Here is a 19,041-nt window from a genome sequence, read left to right on the forward strand (position 1 = left end):
CTCTGTTTGTGCCCAGTATGTGCCCTGTCTGTGCCCTGTCTGTGCTCAGTCTGTGCTCTGTCTGTGCCCTGTCTGTGCCCTGCCTGTGCTCAGTCTGTGCTCTGTCTGTGCCCTGTCTGTGCCTTGTCTGTGCTCTGTCTGTGCTCTGTCTGTGCTCAGTCTGTGCCTTGTCTGTGCTCTGTCTGTGCTCAGTCTGTGCCTTGTCTGTGCTCTGTCTGTGCTCTGTCTGTGCTCAGTCTGTGCCTTGTCTGTGCTCTGTCTGTGCTCAGTCTGTGCCTTGTCTGTGCTCTGTCTGTGCTCAGTCTGTGCCCAGTCTGTGCCTGTCTGTGCCCTGGCTGTGTCCTGTCTGTTCCCTGTCTGTGCTCAGTATGTGACCTGTCTTTGCGCTCTCTGGGCCCTTTCTGTGCTATGTCTGTGCTCTATCTGTGCTCAGTCTATGCCCTGTCTGGCTCAGTCTGTGCACTGTCTGGCTCAGTGTGTGCCCTGTCTGTGCTCAGTCTGTGCTCAGTCTGTGCCCCATCTGTGCCCAGTCTGTGCCCAGTCTGTGCCCTGTCTGTGCCATGTCTGCACCCTGTCTGTGCTCAGCCTGTGCCCTGTCTGTGTCCTGTCTGCATCCTGTATCTGCCCTTTCTTTGCTCTTTTTGTGCCCTGTCTGTGCCCTGTCTGTGCTCAGTCTGTGCCCTGTCTGTGTCCTGTCTGCCCCCTGTCTCTGCCCTTTCTTTGTTCTTTTTGTGCCCTGTCTGTGCCCTGTCTGTGCTCAGTCTGTGCCCTGTCCGTGTCCTGTCTGCGCCCTGTCTCTGCCCTTTCTTTGTTCTTTTTGTGCCCTGTCTGTGCTCAGTCTGTGCCCGGTCTGTGCCCTGTCTGCGCCTTGTCTCTGCCCTTTCTTTGTTCTTTTTGTGCCCTGTCTGTGCCATGTCTGCACCCTGTCTGTGCTCAGCCTGTGCCCTGTCTGTGTCCTGTCTGCATCCTGTCTCTGCCTTTTCTTTGCTCTTTTTGTGCCCTGTCTTTGGCCTGTATGTGCCCTGTCTGTGCCCAGTCTGTGCCCAGTCTGTGCCCTGTCTGTGCTCAGTCTGTGCCCTGTCTGTGCTCAGTCTGTGCCCTGTCTGTGCCCTCTCTGTGCGCAGTCTGTGTTCAGTCTGTGCTCTGTCTGTGCAATGTCAATGCCCTGTCTGTGCTCAGTCTGTGCCCTGTCTGTGTCCTGTCTGTATCCTATCTGTGTCCTGTCTGTGCTCAGTCTGTGACCTGTCTGTGACCTGTCTGTGATCAGTCTGTGCTCAGTCTATTTTCAGTCTGTGTCCTGTCCGTGCCCTGTCTGTGCCCGGTCTGTGCCCTGTCTGTGTCCTGTCTGCGCCCTGTCTCTGCCCTTTCTTTGTTCTTTTTGTGCCCTGTCTGTGCCATGTCTGTGCCCTGTCAGTGCTCAGCCTGTGCCCTGTCTGTCCTGTCTGCATCCTGTCTCTGCCCTTTCTTTGCTCTTTTTGTGCCCTGTCTTTGTCCTGTCTGTGCCCTGTCTGTGCTCTGTCTGTGCTCAGTCTGTGCCCTGTCTGTGTCATGTCTGCTAAGTTAATGCTCAGTCTGTGTCCTGTCTGTGCCCTGTCTGTGCACTGTCTGTTCTCAGTCTGTGCCTGTATGTGACTATCTGTGCATTGTCTGTGCTCATTCAGTGCCTGTCTGTGCCCTGTCTGCACTCAGTCTGTGACTTGTCTGTGCCCTTTCTGTGCTCACTCTGTGCCTTGTCCATGCCCGGTCTGTGCTCAGTCTGTGTTCAGTCTCAGCTCTGTTTGTGCCCAGTATGTGCCCTGTCTGTGCTCAGTCTGTGCCTTGTCTGTGCTCTGTCTGTGCTCAGTCTGTGCCCAGTCTGTGCCTGGCTGTGCCCTGCCTGTGTCCTGTCTGTTCCCTGTCTGTGCTCAGTATGTGCCCTCTCTTTGCGCTCTCTGGGCCCTTTCTGTGCTATGTCTGTGCCCTATTTGTGCTCAATCTGTGCTCAGTCTATGCCCTGTCTGGCTCAGTCTGTGCCATGTCTGTGCCCTGTCTGTGCCTTGTCTGTGCTCAGTCTGTGCTCAGTCTGTGCTCAGTCTGTGCCCTGTCTGTGCCCTATCTGTGCCCTGTCTGTGCCCAGTCTGTGCCCTGTCTGGCTCAGTCTGTGCCCTGTCTGGCTCAGTCTGTGCTCAGTCTGTGCCCCATCTGTTCCCTGTCTGTGCCCTATCTGTGTCTTGTCTGTGCTCTGTCTGTGCCCTGTCTGGCTCAGTCTTTGCCCTGTCTGTGCTCAGTCTGTGCCTTGCCTGTGCCCTGTCTGCACTCTGTCTGTGCAATGTCAATGCCCTGTCTGTGCTCAGTCTGTGCCCTGTCTGTGCTCAGTCTGTGCCCTGTCTGTGTCCTGTCTGTATCCTATCTGTGTCTTGTCTGTGCTCAGTCTGTGACCTATCTGTGTCCTGTCTGTGCTCAGTCTGTTTTCAGTCTGTGCCCTGTCTGTGCTCAGTCTGTGCCCTGTTTGTGCTCAATCGATTCCCTGTCTGCACTCAGTCTGTGCCCTGTCTGTGTTCAGTTTGTGCCATGTCTGTGTCCTGTCTGTAACCTGTCTGTGTCCTGTCCGTGCCCGGCCTGTGCCCTGTCTGTGTCCTGTCTGCGCCCTGTCTCTGCCCTTTCTTTGTACTTTTTGTACCCTGTCTGTGCCCTGTCTGTGCTCAGTCTGTGCCCTGTCTGTGCCATGTCTGCACCCTGTCTGTGCTCAGCCTGTGCCCTGTCTGTGTCCTGTCTGCATCCTGTCTCTGCCTTTTCTTTGCTCTTTTTGTGCCCTGTCTTTGTCCTGTATGTGCCCTGTCTGTGCTCAGCCTGTGCCCTGTCTGTGCCCAGCCTGTGCCCTGTCTGTGCCCAGTCTGAGCCCTGTCTGTGCCCTGTCTGTGCCCTCTCTGTGCCCTCTCTGTGCGCAGTCTGTGTTCAGTCTGTGCTCTGTCTGTGCAATGTCAATGCCCTGTCTGTGCCCTGTCTGTGTCCTGTCTGTATCCTATCTGTGTCCTGTCTGTGCTCAGTCTGTGACCTGTCTGTGACCTGTCTGTGATCAGTCTGTGCTCAGTCTATTTTCAGTCTGTGCCCTGTCTGTGCTCAGTTTGTGCCATGTCTGTGTCCTGTCTGTAACCTGTCTGTGTCCTTTCCGTGCCCGGTCTGTGCCCTGTCTGTGTCCTGTCTGCGCCCTGTCTCTGCCCTTTCTTTGTTCTTTTTGTGCCCTGTCTGTGCCCTGTCTGTGCCCTGTCTGTGCCCGGTCTGTGCCCTGTCTGCGCCCTGTCTCTGCCCTTTCTTTGTTCTTTTTGTGCCCTGTCTGTGCCATGTCTGCACCCTGTCTGTGCTCAGCCTATGCCCTGTCTGTGTCCTGTCTGCATCCTGTCTCTGCCCTTTCTTTGCTCTTTTTGTGCCCTGTCTTTGTCCTGTATGTGCCCTGTCTGTGCTCTGTCTGTGCCTGGTCTGTGCCCAGTCTGTGTCCTGTCTGCGCCCTGTCTCTGCCCTTTCTTTGTTCTTTTTATGCCCTGTCTGTGCCCAGTCTGTGCCCTGTCTGGCTCAGTCTGTGCCCTGTCTGGCTCAGTCTGTGCCCCATCTGTTCCCTGTCTGTGCCCTATCTGTGTCCTGTCTGTGCTCTGTCTGTGCCCTGTCTGGCTCAGTCTTTGCCCTGTCTGTGCTCAGTCTGTGCCTTGCCTGTGCCCTGTCTGCGCTCTGTCTGTGCAATGTCAATGCCCTGTCTGTGCTCAGTCTGTGCCCTGTCTGTGTCCTGTCTGTATCCTATCTGTGTCCTGTCTGTGCTCAGTCTGTGACCTGTCTGTGACCTGTCTGTGATCAGTCTGTGCTCAGTCTATTTTCAGTCTGTGCCCTGTCTGTGCTCAGTTTGTGCCATGTCTGTGTCCTGTCTGTAACCTGTCTGTGTCCTTTCCGTGCCCGGTCTGTGCCCTGTCTGTGTCCTGTCTGCGCCCTGTCTCTGCCCTTTCTTTGTTCTTTTTGTGCCCTGTCTGTGCCCTGTCTGTGCTCAGTCTGTGCCCGGTCTGTGCCCTGTCTGCGCCCTGTCTCTGCCCTTTCTTTGCTCTTTTTGTGCCCTGTCTTTGTCCTGTATGTGCCCTGTCTGTGCTCTGTCTGTGCCTGGTCTGTGCCCAGTCTGTGTCCTGTCTGCGCCCTGTCTCTGCCCTTTCTTTGTTCTTTTTATGCCCTGTCTGTGTCCTGTCTGTGCTCAGTCTGTGCCCGGTCTGTGCCCTGTCTGCGCCCTGTATCTGCCCTTTCTTTGTTCTTTTTGTGCCCTGTCTGTGCCTGTCTGTGACCTGTCTGTGCATTGTCTGTGCTCATTCAGTGCCTGTCTGTGCCCTGTCTGTGCATTGTCTGTGCTCAGTCTGTGGCTTGCCTGTGCCCTGCCTGCGTTCTGTCTGTGCCCTGTCTGTGTCCTGTCTGTGCAATCTCTGTGCACAGTCTGTGCCCAGACAGTGCCCTGTCTGTCTCAGTCTGTGCACTGTCTGCGCTCAGTCTGTGCCCCATCTGTGCCCAGTCTGTGCCCAGCCTGTGACCTGTCTGTCCCCTGCCTGGCTCAGTCTGTGCCCTGTCTGTGCTCGGTCTGTGCTCAGTCTGTGCCCCATCTGTTCCCTGTCTGAGCCCTATCTGCGACCTGCTTGTGCTCTGTCTGTGCCCTGTCTGGCTCAGTCTTTGCCCTGTCTGTGCTCAGTCTGTGCCTTGCCTGTGCCCTGCCTGCGTTCTGTCTGTGCCCTGTCTGTGTTCTGTCTGTGCCCTCTCTGTGCACAGTCTGTGCCCAGACAGTGCCCCATCTGTGCCCAGTCTGTGCCCAGCCTGTGACCTGTCTGTCCCCTGCCTGGCTCAGTCTGTGCCCTGTCTGTGCTAGGTCTGTGCTCAGTCTGTGCCCCATCTGTTCCCTGTCTGAGCCCTATCTGTGACCTGTCTGTGCTCTGCCTGTGCCCTGTCGGTGCCCTGTCTGACTCAGTCTGTGCCCTGTCTGTGTTCAGTCTCTGCTCAGTCTGTGCTCTGTCTGTGCCCTGTCTGCACTCAGTCCGCGTTCTGTCTGTGCCCTGTCTGTGTCCTGTCCATGCCCTCTCTGTGCACAGTCTGTGCCCTGTCTGCGCTCAGTCTGTGCCCCATCTCTGCCCAGTCTGTACCCTGCCTGTGCCCTGTCTTTGCCCTGTCTGTGCCCTGTCTGTGCTCTGTCTGTGCTCAGTCTGTGCCCAGTCTGTGCCCTGTCTGTGGCCTATCTGTGTCCTGTCTGTTCCCTGTCTGTGCCCTGTCTGTGCACAGTCTGTGCTCTGTCTATGCCCTGTCTGTGCTCAGTCTGTGCTCTGTCTGTGCTCGGTCTGTGTCCTGTCCCTCTCCTGTCTGTGCAATGTCAATGCCCTGTCTGTGCTCAGTCTGTGCTCAGCCTGTGCCCTGTCTGTCTCCTGTCTCTGCCCTTTCTTTGCTCTTTTTGTGCCCTGTCTGTGCTCAGTCTGTGCCCTGTCTGTGTCCTGTCTGCTCAGTTAATGTTCAGTCTGTGTCCTGTCTGTGCCCTGTCTCTGACCTGTCTGTTCTCAATCTGTGCCTGTCTGTGACCTGTCTGTGCATTGTCTGTGCTCATTCAGTGCCTGTCTGTGCCCTGTCTGCACTCAGTCTGTGACTTGTCTGTGCCCTTTCTGTGCTCAGTCTGTGCCTTGTCCATGCCCGGTCTGTGCTCAGTCTGTGTTCAGTCTCAGCTCTGTTTGTGCCCAGTATGTGCCCTGTCTGTGCTCAGGGTGTGTCCTGTCTGTGCCTTGTCTGTGCTCTGTCTGTGCTCAGTCTGTGCCCAGTCTGTGCCCTGTCTGTGCTCAGTCTGTGCCCTGTCTGTGTCCTGTCTGTATCCTATCTGTGTCCTGTCTGTGCTCAGCCTGTGACCTGTCTGTCTCCTGTCTGTGATCAGTCTGTGCCCAGTCGGTGCCCTGTCTGACTCAGTCTGTGCCCTGTCTGTGTTCAGTCTCGGCTCAGTCTGTGCTCTGTCTGTGCCCTGTCTGCACGCAGTCTGTGTTCTGTCTGTGCCCTGTCTGTGTCCTGTCCATGCCCTCTCTGTGCACAGTCTGTGCCCTGTCTGTGCTTAGTCTGTGCCCCATCTTTGCCCTGTCTGTGCCCTGTCTGTACCCTGCCTGTGCCCTGTCTTTGCCCTGTCTGTGCCCTGTCTGTGCCCTGTCTGTGCCCAGTCTGTGCCCTGTCTGTGCCCTGTCTATGCTCAGTCTGTGCCATGTCTGTGCCCTGTCTGTGCCCAGTCTGTGCTCTGTCTGTGCCCTGTCTGTGCCCTGTCTGTGCTCAGTCTGTGCTCAGTATGTGCGCGGCCTGTGTCCTGTCTGTGTCCTATCCCTCTCCTGTCTGTGTCCTGTCTGTGTCCTGTCTGTGCGTTGTCTGTGCTCAGTCTGTGCTCAGTCTCTGTCCTATCTGTTCCCCACCTGTGCCCTATCTGTTCCCCACCTGTGCCCTGTCTGTGCCCTGTCTGCGCCCTGTCTGTGTCCTGTCTGCGCCCTGTCTGTCTTGTCTGTTCCCTGTCTGTGTCCTGTCTGTGCTCAGTCTGCGCTCAGTCTGTGTCCTGTCTGTGCCCTGTCTGTGCCCTGTCTGCCCTGTCTGCGCTGTGTGACATTGGGGCCCTGACCTGCTGAACCATTGTCATCATTGAGAGTCCGTCACTGTTTTGCCAGAGACAGTTAGCTCCTTACTCTGCAACTGAAACAAAGGATTGAGAAAGAACTTGCATTTATATTGTGCTTCACTGAATCTCCCGGGATATCCCAGAGTGTTTCACCAACACTGAGTTACTCTGAAGCAGAGTCATTGAATTAATTGGGAGCTGAAAAGGAAGTCAGTACTACATCTACTAAGATCTTGAAGTGACACAATAAGATGGTAGAGAATGAATGCTTAATATCTCTGTAACAATAGCAGAGAAAGCAGTTTCATCCTGAGTAGAATGGCCTATATTCTCTGGAGTTTAGAAGAATGAGAGGTGACCTCATTGAAACACAAGTTTTTGAGGGGGATTGACGGTAGGTGCTGAGAGGTTGTTTCCCCCGGGCTGGAGGGTACAACTAGGGGGCATAGTCTCAGGATAAGGGGTCGGCCATTTAAGACTGAGATGAAGAGGAATTTCCACACAGAAGGTTGTGAATCTTTGGAATTCTCTCCCCCAGAGGGCTGTGGAGGCTGAGTTTCTGAATATATTTAAGGCTGAGATAGATAGGTTTTTGGACTCTAGGGGAATTAAGGGATAAAAACATAAGAACATAAGAAATAGGAGCAGGAATAGGTCATTTGTCCCTTCAAGCCTGCTCCGCCATTCAATAAGATCATGGCTGATCTGATCTTGGCATCAACTCCACTTCCCTGCTCGCTCCCCATAACCCTCGACTCCCCTAACGTTCAAATATATATTCAATACTTCAGCCACCACAGCCCTCTGGGGCAGAGAATTCCAAAGATTCACGACCCTCTGAGAGAAGAATTTCCTCCTCATTTCCGTTTTAAATGGGCGGCCCCTTATTCTAAATTTATACCCCAAAGGTCTAGATTCCTCCATGAGGGGAAACATCCTCTCTGCATCTACCTTCTCAAGCCCCCTCAGAATCGCATATGTTTCAATAAGATCCCCTCTCATTCTTCTAAACTCCAATGAGTAGAGGCCCAACCCACTCAACCTTTCTTCATAAAACAATCCCCTCATCTCAGGAATCAACTGAGTGAACCTTCTCTGAACTGCCTCCAATGCAAATATATGCCTCCTTAAATACGGAGACCAAAACTGTACGCAGTACTCCAGGTGTGGCCTCACCAATACCCTGTACAGTTGTAGCAGAACTTCTCTGCTTGTATTCTCTAACCCCCTTGCAATAAAGGCCAACATTCCATTTTTCTTCCTAATTACTTGCCGTAACTGCGTTCTAACTTTTTGTATTTCATGCTCAATGACCTCCAGATCCCTCTGTACCGCAGCATTTTGTAATTGCTCCCCATTTAAATAATAATTTGCTTTTTTATTTTTCCTACCAAAGTGGATGACCTTATATTTTCCCATATTATACTCCATCTGCCATTTTTTTGCCCACTCACTTAGCCTGTCTATATCCCTTTGCAGATTCTTTGTGTCCTCCTCACAATTTGCTTTCCCACCCATCTTTGTATCATCAGCAAACTTGGCTACATTACACTCGGTTCCTTCATCCAAGTCATTGATACAGATTGTAAATAGTTGAGGCCCCAGCACCGATCCCTTTTGCACCCCAGTAGTTATAATTTACCAATCTGCAAATGCCCCATTTATCCCGACTCTCTGTTTATTGTTAGTTAGTCAATCCATGCTAATATATTACCCCCAACCCCATTAGCTTTTATCTTGTGCAGTAACCTTTTATGTGGCACCTTATTGAATGCCTTCTGGAAATCCAAATACACCACATCCACTGGTTCCCATTTATCCAGCCCGCTCATTACATCCTCAAAGAACTCCAGCAAATTTGTCAATCATGATTTCTCCTTTATAAATCCATGCTGACTCTGTTTGACTCCACTATGATTTTAAAGATATGGAGGTCGGGCGGGAAAGTGGATTTGAGGTCGATGATCAACCATGATCTTATTGAATGGCGGAACAGGCTCAAGGGACCAAATGGCCGACTCCTGTTCCTATTTCTTATGTTCTTCTGACACGTTCATAAGCTGTAATTTTAAAGCTTAAATATTTCTGGAATTTGGGCAGCAGATCGTCACAACGAGAAGTACTAACAGTGGGCATTGGGACTATGGCCCTGATCTCTCTCTGAACCAAACTTTCAGTCAGGACAGCACTCAGCCTATCCCATCTCGCTGATCTCAGAGGGACATTACAGTCGGTCTCAGGGAGTGGGTAATCAGCCAGCACACTTCGCCTGCTCACTTACCATTGATGTGCTGGACAATTTCATGTGTGAGCATTAATGGGATGGGATCGGACTCATTGTGACACAGTGCCTGGTGAATAACCTGCAGAAACTGTTAAGGGGAGATTTAATAGAGGTATTGAAAACTATTAATGATTTTGATAGACTAAATGGGGAGAGACTGTTTCCAGTGGCAGCAAGGTAGGTACCCATGGACAAAGAATTAAGGTCATTGACAAAAGAACCAGAGGGGGAGATGAGGAGAATATTTTTACGCAGCGAGTTGTTGCGATCTGGAACGTGCTGCCTGAAAGGGTGGTGGGAGCAGATTCAATCGTAACTTTCAAACGGGGAATTGGATAAATACTTGAAAAGGAGACATTGCCGGGCTGTGGGGCAAGAGATGGGGGAGTGGGGTTTATTGGGTAGCACTTTTACAGAGCCAGCACAGGTTCGATGGGCAGAATGGCCTCTTTCTGTGCTGTATAAATCTATTATTCAATGATTGAATCATTTTAGCAAAGTATTCAATCACATGTCAGAGCTGATGGACACTCACACTCACACAGTCAGTCACTCACACACACACACACACAAACTCACACACACTCTTACACTCACACACTCACACACACACTCACACACACTTTCACACACTCTCACACACGCACTCTTACACTCACTCACACACACACACACACTCACACACTCTTACACTCACACACACACTCTTACACTCACACACACACACACTCTTACACTCACATACACACTCTTAAACTCACACACACTCACACAGTCAGTCACACACACACACACACTCTCACACACACTCTCACACAGTCACTCACACTCGCACACACACTCACACACACTCTCACACATACTCTCACACACACTCTCACACAGTCACTCACACTCGCGCACACACACACACACTCTCACACTCACAATCACACACTCTCACACACACACACACACTCACGCTCACAGTTGCTCACACTCACAATCACACACTCATATACTCACACTCACATACTCACACTCACATACTCACACTCACAGACACATTCACACAGACACACTCATAGTCACACACTCACTCATACAGACACACTCAGTCACACTCCCAATCACATTCACACAGACACAGTCACACACTCACACAGACACACTCAGTCACACACTCTCTCAAACAGACACACTCACACAGACACACACACACACTCACTCACTCACACACTCATAGTCACACACTTACTCACACACACACAGTCACACCCATAGTCACACTCACAAAGTCACACTAAACCTCCCAACAGAAGGGAGTTATACTCCAAACCGTTCAATAAAATCGGTCTTTTTTTTTCCCCAGCATGCTGTCTTTGGGACTGGGCAGTGTTGGGCGACAGTGATCTGCTGGATGACAGGGATCTGCTTGATGGCAGGGATCTGTTGGATATCAGGGATCCATTGGATACCGGATCTATTGAATGCCTGGATCTGTTGTGTGTCAAGGATCTGTTTTGTGTCATGGATCTGTTAGTTATCGGATCCATAGAGCAACAGGGATCTGTTGTGTGTCAGGGATCTGTTGGGTACTGGAGATCTGTTGGGTGTCAAGGATCCATTGGGTGCTGGGATCTGTTGGGTGCCAGGGATCTATTGTGTGTCAGATATCTGTTGGGTATCAGGGATCTGTTGGGTGTTAGGGATCTGGGTGTCGATGATCTGCTGGATCTAACTAACCGTGCGGTGACCTTGCAGGAGGTGGCGAAGGAGCTATCGAAGGAACTGTCCGAGCTGGTCGTTTACTGCAAGGCCGTCCATTTCCGCAGCTTCCAGTACGCCTGGACCAAGGGCTGTGTCTGTGAGCTCTCGTCCTTCTCCGAGAACAAAGCAAGGAAGCTCCTCAGTGAGGCAGGTGAGGCCACTGCAAAACCACCACTGACCCTCCATGTCCGGGAGCTGTTTCCATTTCCTGGGCCTTCCCTGGTCAATGATCCTGTCAGCCTGTGATCCAGGGGCCATTGTCAGACATGCTACACCCCAGGGCGAGGCACTCATCCAAAAGAAAGAAAGAAAGACTTGCATTTATATCGCGCCTTTCACAACTTACAGCCAATACAGTACTGTTGTAGTGTAGTCACTGTTGTAATGCATGAAATGAGGCAGCCAATTTTTACACAGCAAGGTCCTACAAACAGCAATGTGGTAACGGCCAGATATTCTGTTTTTTAATGGCATTGGTTAAGGGATAAATATTGGTCAGGACACTGGGGAGACTCCCCTGCTCTTCTTTGAAATAGTGCTTGGGATCTTTCACTTTCACTTGAGAGAGTCGTCAGCACCTTGGTTTAACATCTCATCTCCAGAGTGGGACTTGCTACCACGGTCCCACAGCAAACTCCGTCCCTGGGCTAACTCCATCCCATGGCTAACTCCGTTCCTGGGCTAACTCCATCCCAAGGTTAACTTCGTCCCAAGGCTAACTCCGTCCCATGGCTAACTCTGTCCCTGGGCTAACTCCGTCCTTGGGCTAACTCCGTCCCTGGGCTAACTCCGTCCCTGGGCTAACTCCGTCCCACGGCTAACTCCATCCCTGGGCTAACTCCAACCCATGGCTAACTCTGTCCCACAGTTAACTCTGCCCCATGGCTACCACTGTTGTAAATTAACCAGTTCACAATCAGTTTCAGGGCTGGTCAACCAGTAATTCTGAGCAATGAAAAGCTATTAATATCCAGTCCTTGCCTAATGTATTTAAATAATCCAACCCGCACTATGTGGCAGGAAAGGGGGGCGGAATGGTATCGATGGCTGGTAAATAAACCGAGTATTGCGGTACAACCACGGCTTCACCGTCAGAATTGATTTATCGTTCTGTTTGGTTCCCCTCTAAGGATTATTTCCTTCTGTTTTGCAGGGAACCCCTTTGTTTGTTACAACACCATGCAACTGTCCAGGATCTATCCCACTGGCTCCCGGGTCGACTCTTCCAACTACAGCCCTCAGGAGATGTGGAACGGTGGCTGCCAACTGGGTCAGACTCTGTCACACCTGCCCGTGTAACGCACGGTTAAAACCAGACTTTACTCAGATTAAAATGAAGATTTGGGGGGGTTTAGCTGCGCTAGATAGTGGACTTAACTATGAGAAAAGAAGTGATGTTTATTAAATGAGATCACATAGAACATGCGCTGAATCATGGCCCAACTTAAGATTCATTCAAAAATCTGGCCCAGATTTGGATTGAATGAATGAGATTTTGGTCGCGCCTCTGTTGTGAGGTTAATCCGGGTGGAGCGGTAAATTTTGCACCGGCAAAAAGATTGCGTTTGCCGCCGCAAAATTAATCAGCTGGGCTCTGAGTGTGGGGCGGGCGCTAAGGGAGGCATTACACACCTCTCTCGGGGCACTGGCCGGCTGAGCAAGCGGAAATCCCGCGCTAAACAGCCGACCTCGGAGCGCTCAGAGAGGCCTGGGGGGACAGGGGAAACATTCCCAATAAATAACCCACATCACCACAACATAAATCACAAAAAAAAACAATCACACTTACCTGAGGTGGATGTTACTGACCTCACTGCAGCCGCTACATCTCCGACCGTCCGCTTTCGCAGGCCGCAACCAGGGCCGTCGCTCACCGGCTCACCTCGCCCGGACGGTAATGCTCCGCACCCCGTCACAATCGGCACCAAAAGTCCCAGCGGGCCGCTGGAAACTGGCCGACCGCCCAGGTGTGCTGACCACCACCATTGCCGTCCCTCTGGAGCGCTAACGGGAATGGCAGAAAACCGAAAATCCGGCCCAAGGTGTTTTATGGGGTAACGTTATTGGGTATTAGTATATTGGAACAGGAGGGGGCCATTCAGGCCCTCGTGTTATTGGGTATTAGCAATATAGGAACAGGAGGGGGCCATTCAGCCCCTCGTGTTATTGGGTATTAGTATATTGGAACAGGAGGGGGCCATTCAGCCCCTCGTGTTATTGGGTATTAGTATATTGGAACAGGAGGGGGCCATTCAGCCCCTCGTGTTATTGGGTATTAGCGATATAGGAACAGGAGGGGGCCATTCAGCCCCTCGTGTTATTGGGTATTAGCAATATAGGAACAGGAGGGGGCCATTCAGCCCCTCGTGTTATTGGGTATTAGTATATAGGAACAGGAGGGGGCCATTCAGCCCCTTGTGTTATTGGGTATTAGGAATATTGGAACAGGAGGGGGCCATTCAGCCCCTCGTGTTATTGGGTATTAGTATATTGGAACAGGAGGGGGCCATTCAGCCCCTCGTGTTATTGGGTATTAGCGATATAGGAACAGGAGGGGGCCATTCAGCCCCTCGTGTTATTGGGTATTAGCAATATAGGAACAGGAGGAGGCCATTCAGCCCCTCGTGTTATTGGGTATTAGTATATAGGAACAGGAGGGGGCCATTCAGCCCCTCGTGTTATTGGGTATTAGTATATAGGAACAGGAGGGGGCCATTCAGCCCCTCGTGTTATTGGGTATTAGCAATATAGGAACAGGAGGGGGCCATTCAGCCCCTCGTGTTATTGGGTATTAGTATATAGGAACAGGAGGGGGCCATTCAGCCCCTTCTGTTATTGGGTATTAGGAATATATTAACAGGAGGGGGCCATTCAGCCCCATTTAGTGAGATCATGTCTGATCTGTATCCTAACCCCATCCACCTGCCTTGGCTCAATATCCCTTTATACTCTTTTCTAGCAAAAACCTATCGATGTGAGATTTTAAACTATGAATTGAGCCAGGGTCTACTGCTTTTTGTGGGAGAGTTCTGCCGTTCTACCACCCTTTGTGTGAAGAACTATTTCCTAACTTCTTTCCTGAATGGCCTGGCTCCCCCACCAGCGGAAAAGGTTTCTCTCTCAATTGTTTTCAAAATCCTAAACACCTCACTCTGATCCCCCCTAAATCTCCCTTTCATTTATGATCAGTTCCGTTTTGGTTAATCGGTTACATTATTATTTTCCTGCAGTGGCCCTGAATTTCCAGAAGCCCGGGATGGAGATGGATCTAAACAAGGGGAAGTTTCGGCAGAATGGTCGGTCTGGCTATATCCTCAAGCCCAGCTTCATGAGGAACAAGTCCAATATGTTCGACCCTGCCAGAGCAAAACCAGGAGCAGGCCTCGACAGGACGCAGCTGATCATTGATGTAAACTGCTTTCAGTTCCCTTAAACCCAGAGCTGTGCGTGTTTGGGGCAATGGGAAAAGCTGTATAAAATCAAACTCCCATCAGTTCAGCTCATAGAATCAGAGACATTTACAGCACGGAAGGAGGCCATTCGGCCCATCATGTCCGTGCCAGCTGACCGAGAGCTACCCAGCCTAATCCCACTTTCCAGCTCTTGGTCCGTAGCCCTGTAGGTTACGGCACTTTAAGTGCACATCCAAATACTTTTTAAATGTGGTGAGGGTTTCTGCCTCTACCACCCTTTCAGGCAGTGAGTTCCAGACCCCCACCACCCTCTGGGTGAAGAAATTTCCCCTCAAATCCCCTCTAAACCTCCTACCAATTACTTTAAATCTATGCCCCCTGGTTGTTGACCCCTCCGCTAAGGGAAATATGTCTGTCCTATCCACTCTATTTAGGCCCTTCATAATTTTATACACCTCAATCAGGTCTCCCCTCAGCCTCCTCTGTTCCAAAGAAAACAACCCCAGCCTCTCCAATCTTTGCTCATAGCTAAAATTCTCCAGTCCAGGCAACATCCTCGTAAATCTCCTCTGTACCCTCTCTCGTGCAATCACATCTTTCCTGCAATGCGGTGACCAGAACTGCACGCAGTACTCTAGCTGTGGCCTGACCAGTGTTTTACACAGTTCAAGCATAACGTCCCTGCTCTAGCAGGCTTGGGGGTTGGGGGTGGGGACAGGTGACTTTGGACCTATGGGGCAGGATTTTAGGTTTAGTGCAACGTTAAGGGAGGCGCAAGAATGGGAAACTCGCAAACTATAGAGCCGGGCTGGGAGTGCTCCGAGGGAGTGGGGGAGGAGAGAGAAACCTTAAAAAACACACAAATACATTCCTAAAACTTTGCCCACTCCACCACAACACGGATCTCTAAAAAAATTAAAAGAACACACACTGGTACTTACCTGCGGAGTATTTACCGTCCTCTGCCCCACCGGCTATGCCGGACCGCTCTGATTTCCCACGCGGTCATCATGTTCGCACTTCCGGGCAGACGGATCGGGCAAAAGTACAAATTCCTCCCGGTGTTGCACCAAGAGGTGTTGCCCACCTGGCGTTGCTCAGCGCTGCCACAAAACCCGACCGGAGGATCGCGACGGGGTGTGGGAGATTTGAACGCCACCTTTCACGCCGCTCCGGGGCGAAACCCAGAGTGCAAAGGGCCGGAAAATCCAGCACAAGGCTCCCAAAGCTCTCTACTACTGGGATATTCCTCACCTCCTGTCGGTAGGCTGATTGATGGAGAGTGATTGCTGTGATTGGTCAACAAATCCATTATTGTTCTATCAGCGGCTACCAGGATGTGCCTTGGTCTGTTACTAATGATGGGTGTTGAGCCTTTGGGACTGGAACTAGGAAGCCCATTACTATCGAGTTCTATTTGGAAAATAGCCATTGGAAAATAGCGGTACCCTACTCCTGACAAAATGTCTAGAACATGAACTAGTCATCACCAACACCCTGTTCTGCCAGAGGGACAAATACAAGGCATCGTGGCAACCCCCCTCGCTCCGAACATTGGCACCTGCTCAATTATGTCATCATTCGAGCCAGGGATCGCAAGGATGTGTGCATCACCCATGCTATGACTGGAGCTGACGACTGCTGGACGGACCACCGCCTAATCCGATCCATCATTGATATAAACATAGCCGCAAAGCAGAAGGGACAGCAGAAGCAGTGCTGCAAAAAAGTCAATGCCGAGGCATTCAAGGTGCCAGCTAAGAGAGCCCTATACAGTCAGTGCCTCACAGCTAATCTGGCGTGCCTTGATGACCCTGAGATGCTGAATGCCCACAGCGCTTGGTCTGCCCTCCAGGCCTCTATAACCAGTGCCTGTGAAGAGACACTCGGTCACTCAACTGGTTTGATGAGAATGATCAGGAGATTCAAGAGCTAATAGATCGCAAGCGCAGGGCATTTCTGAGCCTTAAAAAACAACCCAACTCAGGAGCAGCAAAGCAGCATTACAGACGGCTCAAGGCTGAGGTCCAACAAAAAATCCGAGATCTAAAGAATAGGTGGTGGATGGAGACAGCACAGGAGATACAGCATGTGCGAGGATTCTTCACTGCAATCAAGGCCACCTACGGTCCAAACACCAAGGCCCTACCCCACTGCTGGCCAAGAACGGGGAAACACTCATCAAGGACACCAAGGCAGTCAGGGCCCGCTGGAAGGAGCACTTTGAAGATCTCCCCAATTGAGACTTTGCCTTTGAGTCGAATGTTCTCGACTTCATTCCCCAGCATGTGACCTGCCACGACCTCAGTAACTCCTCAACACTGCACGAGGTAGAAAAAGCCACAAGGCAGCTAAAAAACAACAAGGCTACAGGAGCGGATGGAATCCCTGCTGAGGCACTGAAGTATGGCTGAGAGGCACTGTTGGTGTGAATATATGACCTCATCGCTCTCATCTGGAGGGAGGAGAGCATACCAGAAGATCTTAGAGATGCAGTGATCGTGACCATCCTTAAAAAAGGGGACAAGTCCGACTGCGGCAATTAAAGGAGAATCTCACTACTATCAGACACTGGGAAAGTCGTCGCTAGAGTCCTCCTCAATTGTCTTCCCCCTGTGGCCGAGGAGCTCCTCCCGGAATCACAGTGCGGATTTCATTCCCTACAGGGCACAACGGACATGATTTTCGCAGCGCGACAGCTGCAGGAAAAATGCAGGGAACAGCGCCAGCCCTTATACATGGCCTTCTTCTACCTTACAAATGCCTTTGACACTGTCAACCGCTGGGGTCTATGGAGAATCCTCATTGTTTCGGATGGCCCCAAAAGTACATCACCCTCCCCAGCCTGCTCCACGACGACATGCAGGCCATGATCCTTACCAACGGATCCATCACAGACCCAATCCACGTCCGGACCTGGGCCAAACAGGGCTGCGTCATCGCCCCAACCCTCTTTTCAATCTTCCTCGCTGCCATGCTCCACCTCTGGACAAGCTCTGGAGTGGAACTAAACTACAAAACCAGTGGGAACCTGTTCAACCTGCGCCGTCTCCAGGCCAGGTCCAAGACTACCCCAACCTCTGTCGTCGAGCTACAGTACACAGACGATGCCTGCATCTGCGCACACACAGAGGCTGAACTCCAGGACATAGTCAACGTACTTACTGAGGCGTACGAAAGCATGGGCCTTACACTAAACATAGAACCATAGAAAATAGGTGAAGGAGTAGGCCATTCGGCCTTTCGAGCCTGCACCACCATTCAATAAGATCATGGCTGATCATTCTCCTCAGTACCCCTTTCCTGCTTTCTCTCATAGAAACGTAGAAAATAAGTGCAGGATTAGGCCATTCGGCCCTTCGAGACGGCACCACCATTCAATAAGATCATGGCTGATCATTCCCTCAGTACCCCTTTCCTCTTTCTCTCCATACCCCTTGATCCCCTTCACCGTAAGGGCCATATCTAACTCCCTCTTGAATATATCCAGTGAACTGGCATCAACTCTCTGCGGCAGGGAATTCCACAGGTTAACAACTCTCTGAGTGAAGAAGTTTCTTCTCATCTCAGTCCTAAATGGCCTACCCCTTATCCTAAGACTATGTCCCCTAGTTATGGACTTCCCCAACATCGGGAACATTCTTCCCGGATCCATCCTGTCCAGTCCCGTCAGAATCGTATACATTTCTATGAGATCCCCTCTCATCCTTCTAAACTCCAGTGAATAAAGGCCCAGTTGATCCAGTCTCTCCTCATATGACAGTCCAGCCATCCCTCGAATCAGTCTGGTGAACCTTCGCTGCACTCCCTCACGAGCAAGAACGTCCTTCCTCAGACTAGGAGACCAAAACTGAACACAATATTCCAGGTGAGGCCTCACTAAGGCCCTGTTCAGCTGCAGTAAGACCTCCCTGCTCATATACTCAAATCCTCGAGCTACGAAGGCCAACATACCATTTGCCTTCTTTACTGCCTGCTGTACCGGCAGTGACTGATGAACCATGACACCCAGGTCTCGTTGCACCTCCCCTTTTCCTAATCTGCCGCCATTCAGATAATATTCTGCCTTCGTGTTTTTGCCCCCAAAATGGATAACCTCACATTTATCCACATTATACTGCATCTGCCATGTACCACTCACCTAACCTGTCCAAGTCACCCTGCAGCCTCTTAGCGTCCTCCTCACAGCTCACACCGCCACCCAGTTTAGTGTCATCCGCAAACTTGGAGATATTACACTCAATTCCTTCATCCAAATCATTAATGTATATTGTAAAGAGCTGGGGTCCCAGCACTGAGCCCTGTGGCACTCCACTAGTCACTGCCTGCCATTCTGAAAAGGACCCGTTTATCCCGACTCTCTGCTTCCTGTCTGCCAACCAGTTCTCTATCCACGTCAGTACATTACCCCCAATACCATGTGCTTTGATTTTGTACACCAATCTCTTGTGTGGGACCTTGTCAAAAGCCTTTTGAAAGTCCAAATACACCACATCTACTGGTTCTCCCTTGTCCACTCTTCTAGTTACATCCTCAAAAAATTCCAGACGATTCGTCAAGCATGATTTCCCTTTCATAAATACATGCTGACTTGGTCCGATCCTGTCACTGCCTTCCAAATGCGCTGCTATTTCATCTTTAATAATTGATTCCAACATTTTCCCCACTACTGATGCCCAGTCCCGTCAAAATTTTATATGTTTCTTTGAGATATCCTCTCATCCTTCTAAACTCCAGTGAATACAGGCCCAGTCGATCCAGTCTCTCCTCATATGTCAGTCCTGCCATCACGGGAATCAGTCTGGTTAACCTTCGTTGCACTCTCTCAATAGCAAGAACGTCCTTCCTCAGCTTAGGAGACCAAAACTACTCTCCATACCCCTTGATCCCTTTAGCCGTAAGGGTCATTTTAGCTCCCTCTTGAATATATCCAATGACCTGGCATCAACAAATCTCTGTGGTAGAGAATTCCACAG

At 51.0% G+C, this 19,041-nt stretch overlaps 1 protein-coding gene across 2 annotated transcripts in view; it reads left to right on the forward strand.

Moving 5' to 3' along the window:
- Nucleotides 1-19,041, forward strand: part of LOC139234009 (1-phosphatidylinositol 4,5-bisphosphate phosphodiesterase delta-3-like) — a 355,874-nt gene that overhangs the window by 326,065 nt on the left and 10,768 nt on the right. Inside the window, exons 11-13 of one of the 2 annotated variants that reach the window (XM_070864801.1) lie at nucleotides 10,647-10,803; nucleotides 11,806-11,922; nucleotides 13,883-14,061. In XM_070864801.1, the coding sequence (XP_070720902.1) occupies nucleotides 10,647-10,803; nucleotides 11,806-11,922; nucleotides 13,883-14,061 (453 nt within the window). Of the gene's footprint in view, nucleotides 1-10,646; nucleotides 10,804-11,805; nucleotides 11,923-13,611; nucleotides 13,854-13,882; nucleotides 14,062-19,041 lie in introns of those variants that run through there. The other variant, XM_070864802.1, reaches the window with a different exon arrangement.

The sequence above is a fragment of the Pristiophorus japonicus genome, chromosome 21, assembly GCF_044704955.1.
Source record: "Pristiophorus japonicus isolate sPriJap1 chromosome 21, sPriJap1.hap1, whole genome shotgun sequence".
In the NCBI taxonomy this organism is placed as follows: Eukaryota; Metazoa; Chordata; class Chondrichthyes; family Pristiophoridae; genus Pristiophorus; species Pristiophorus japonicus.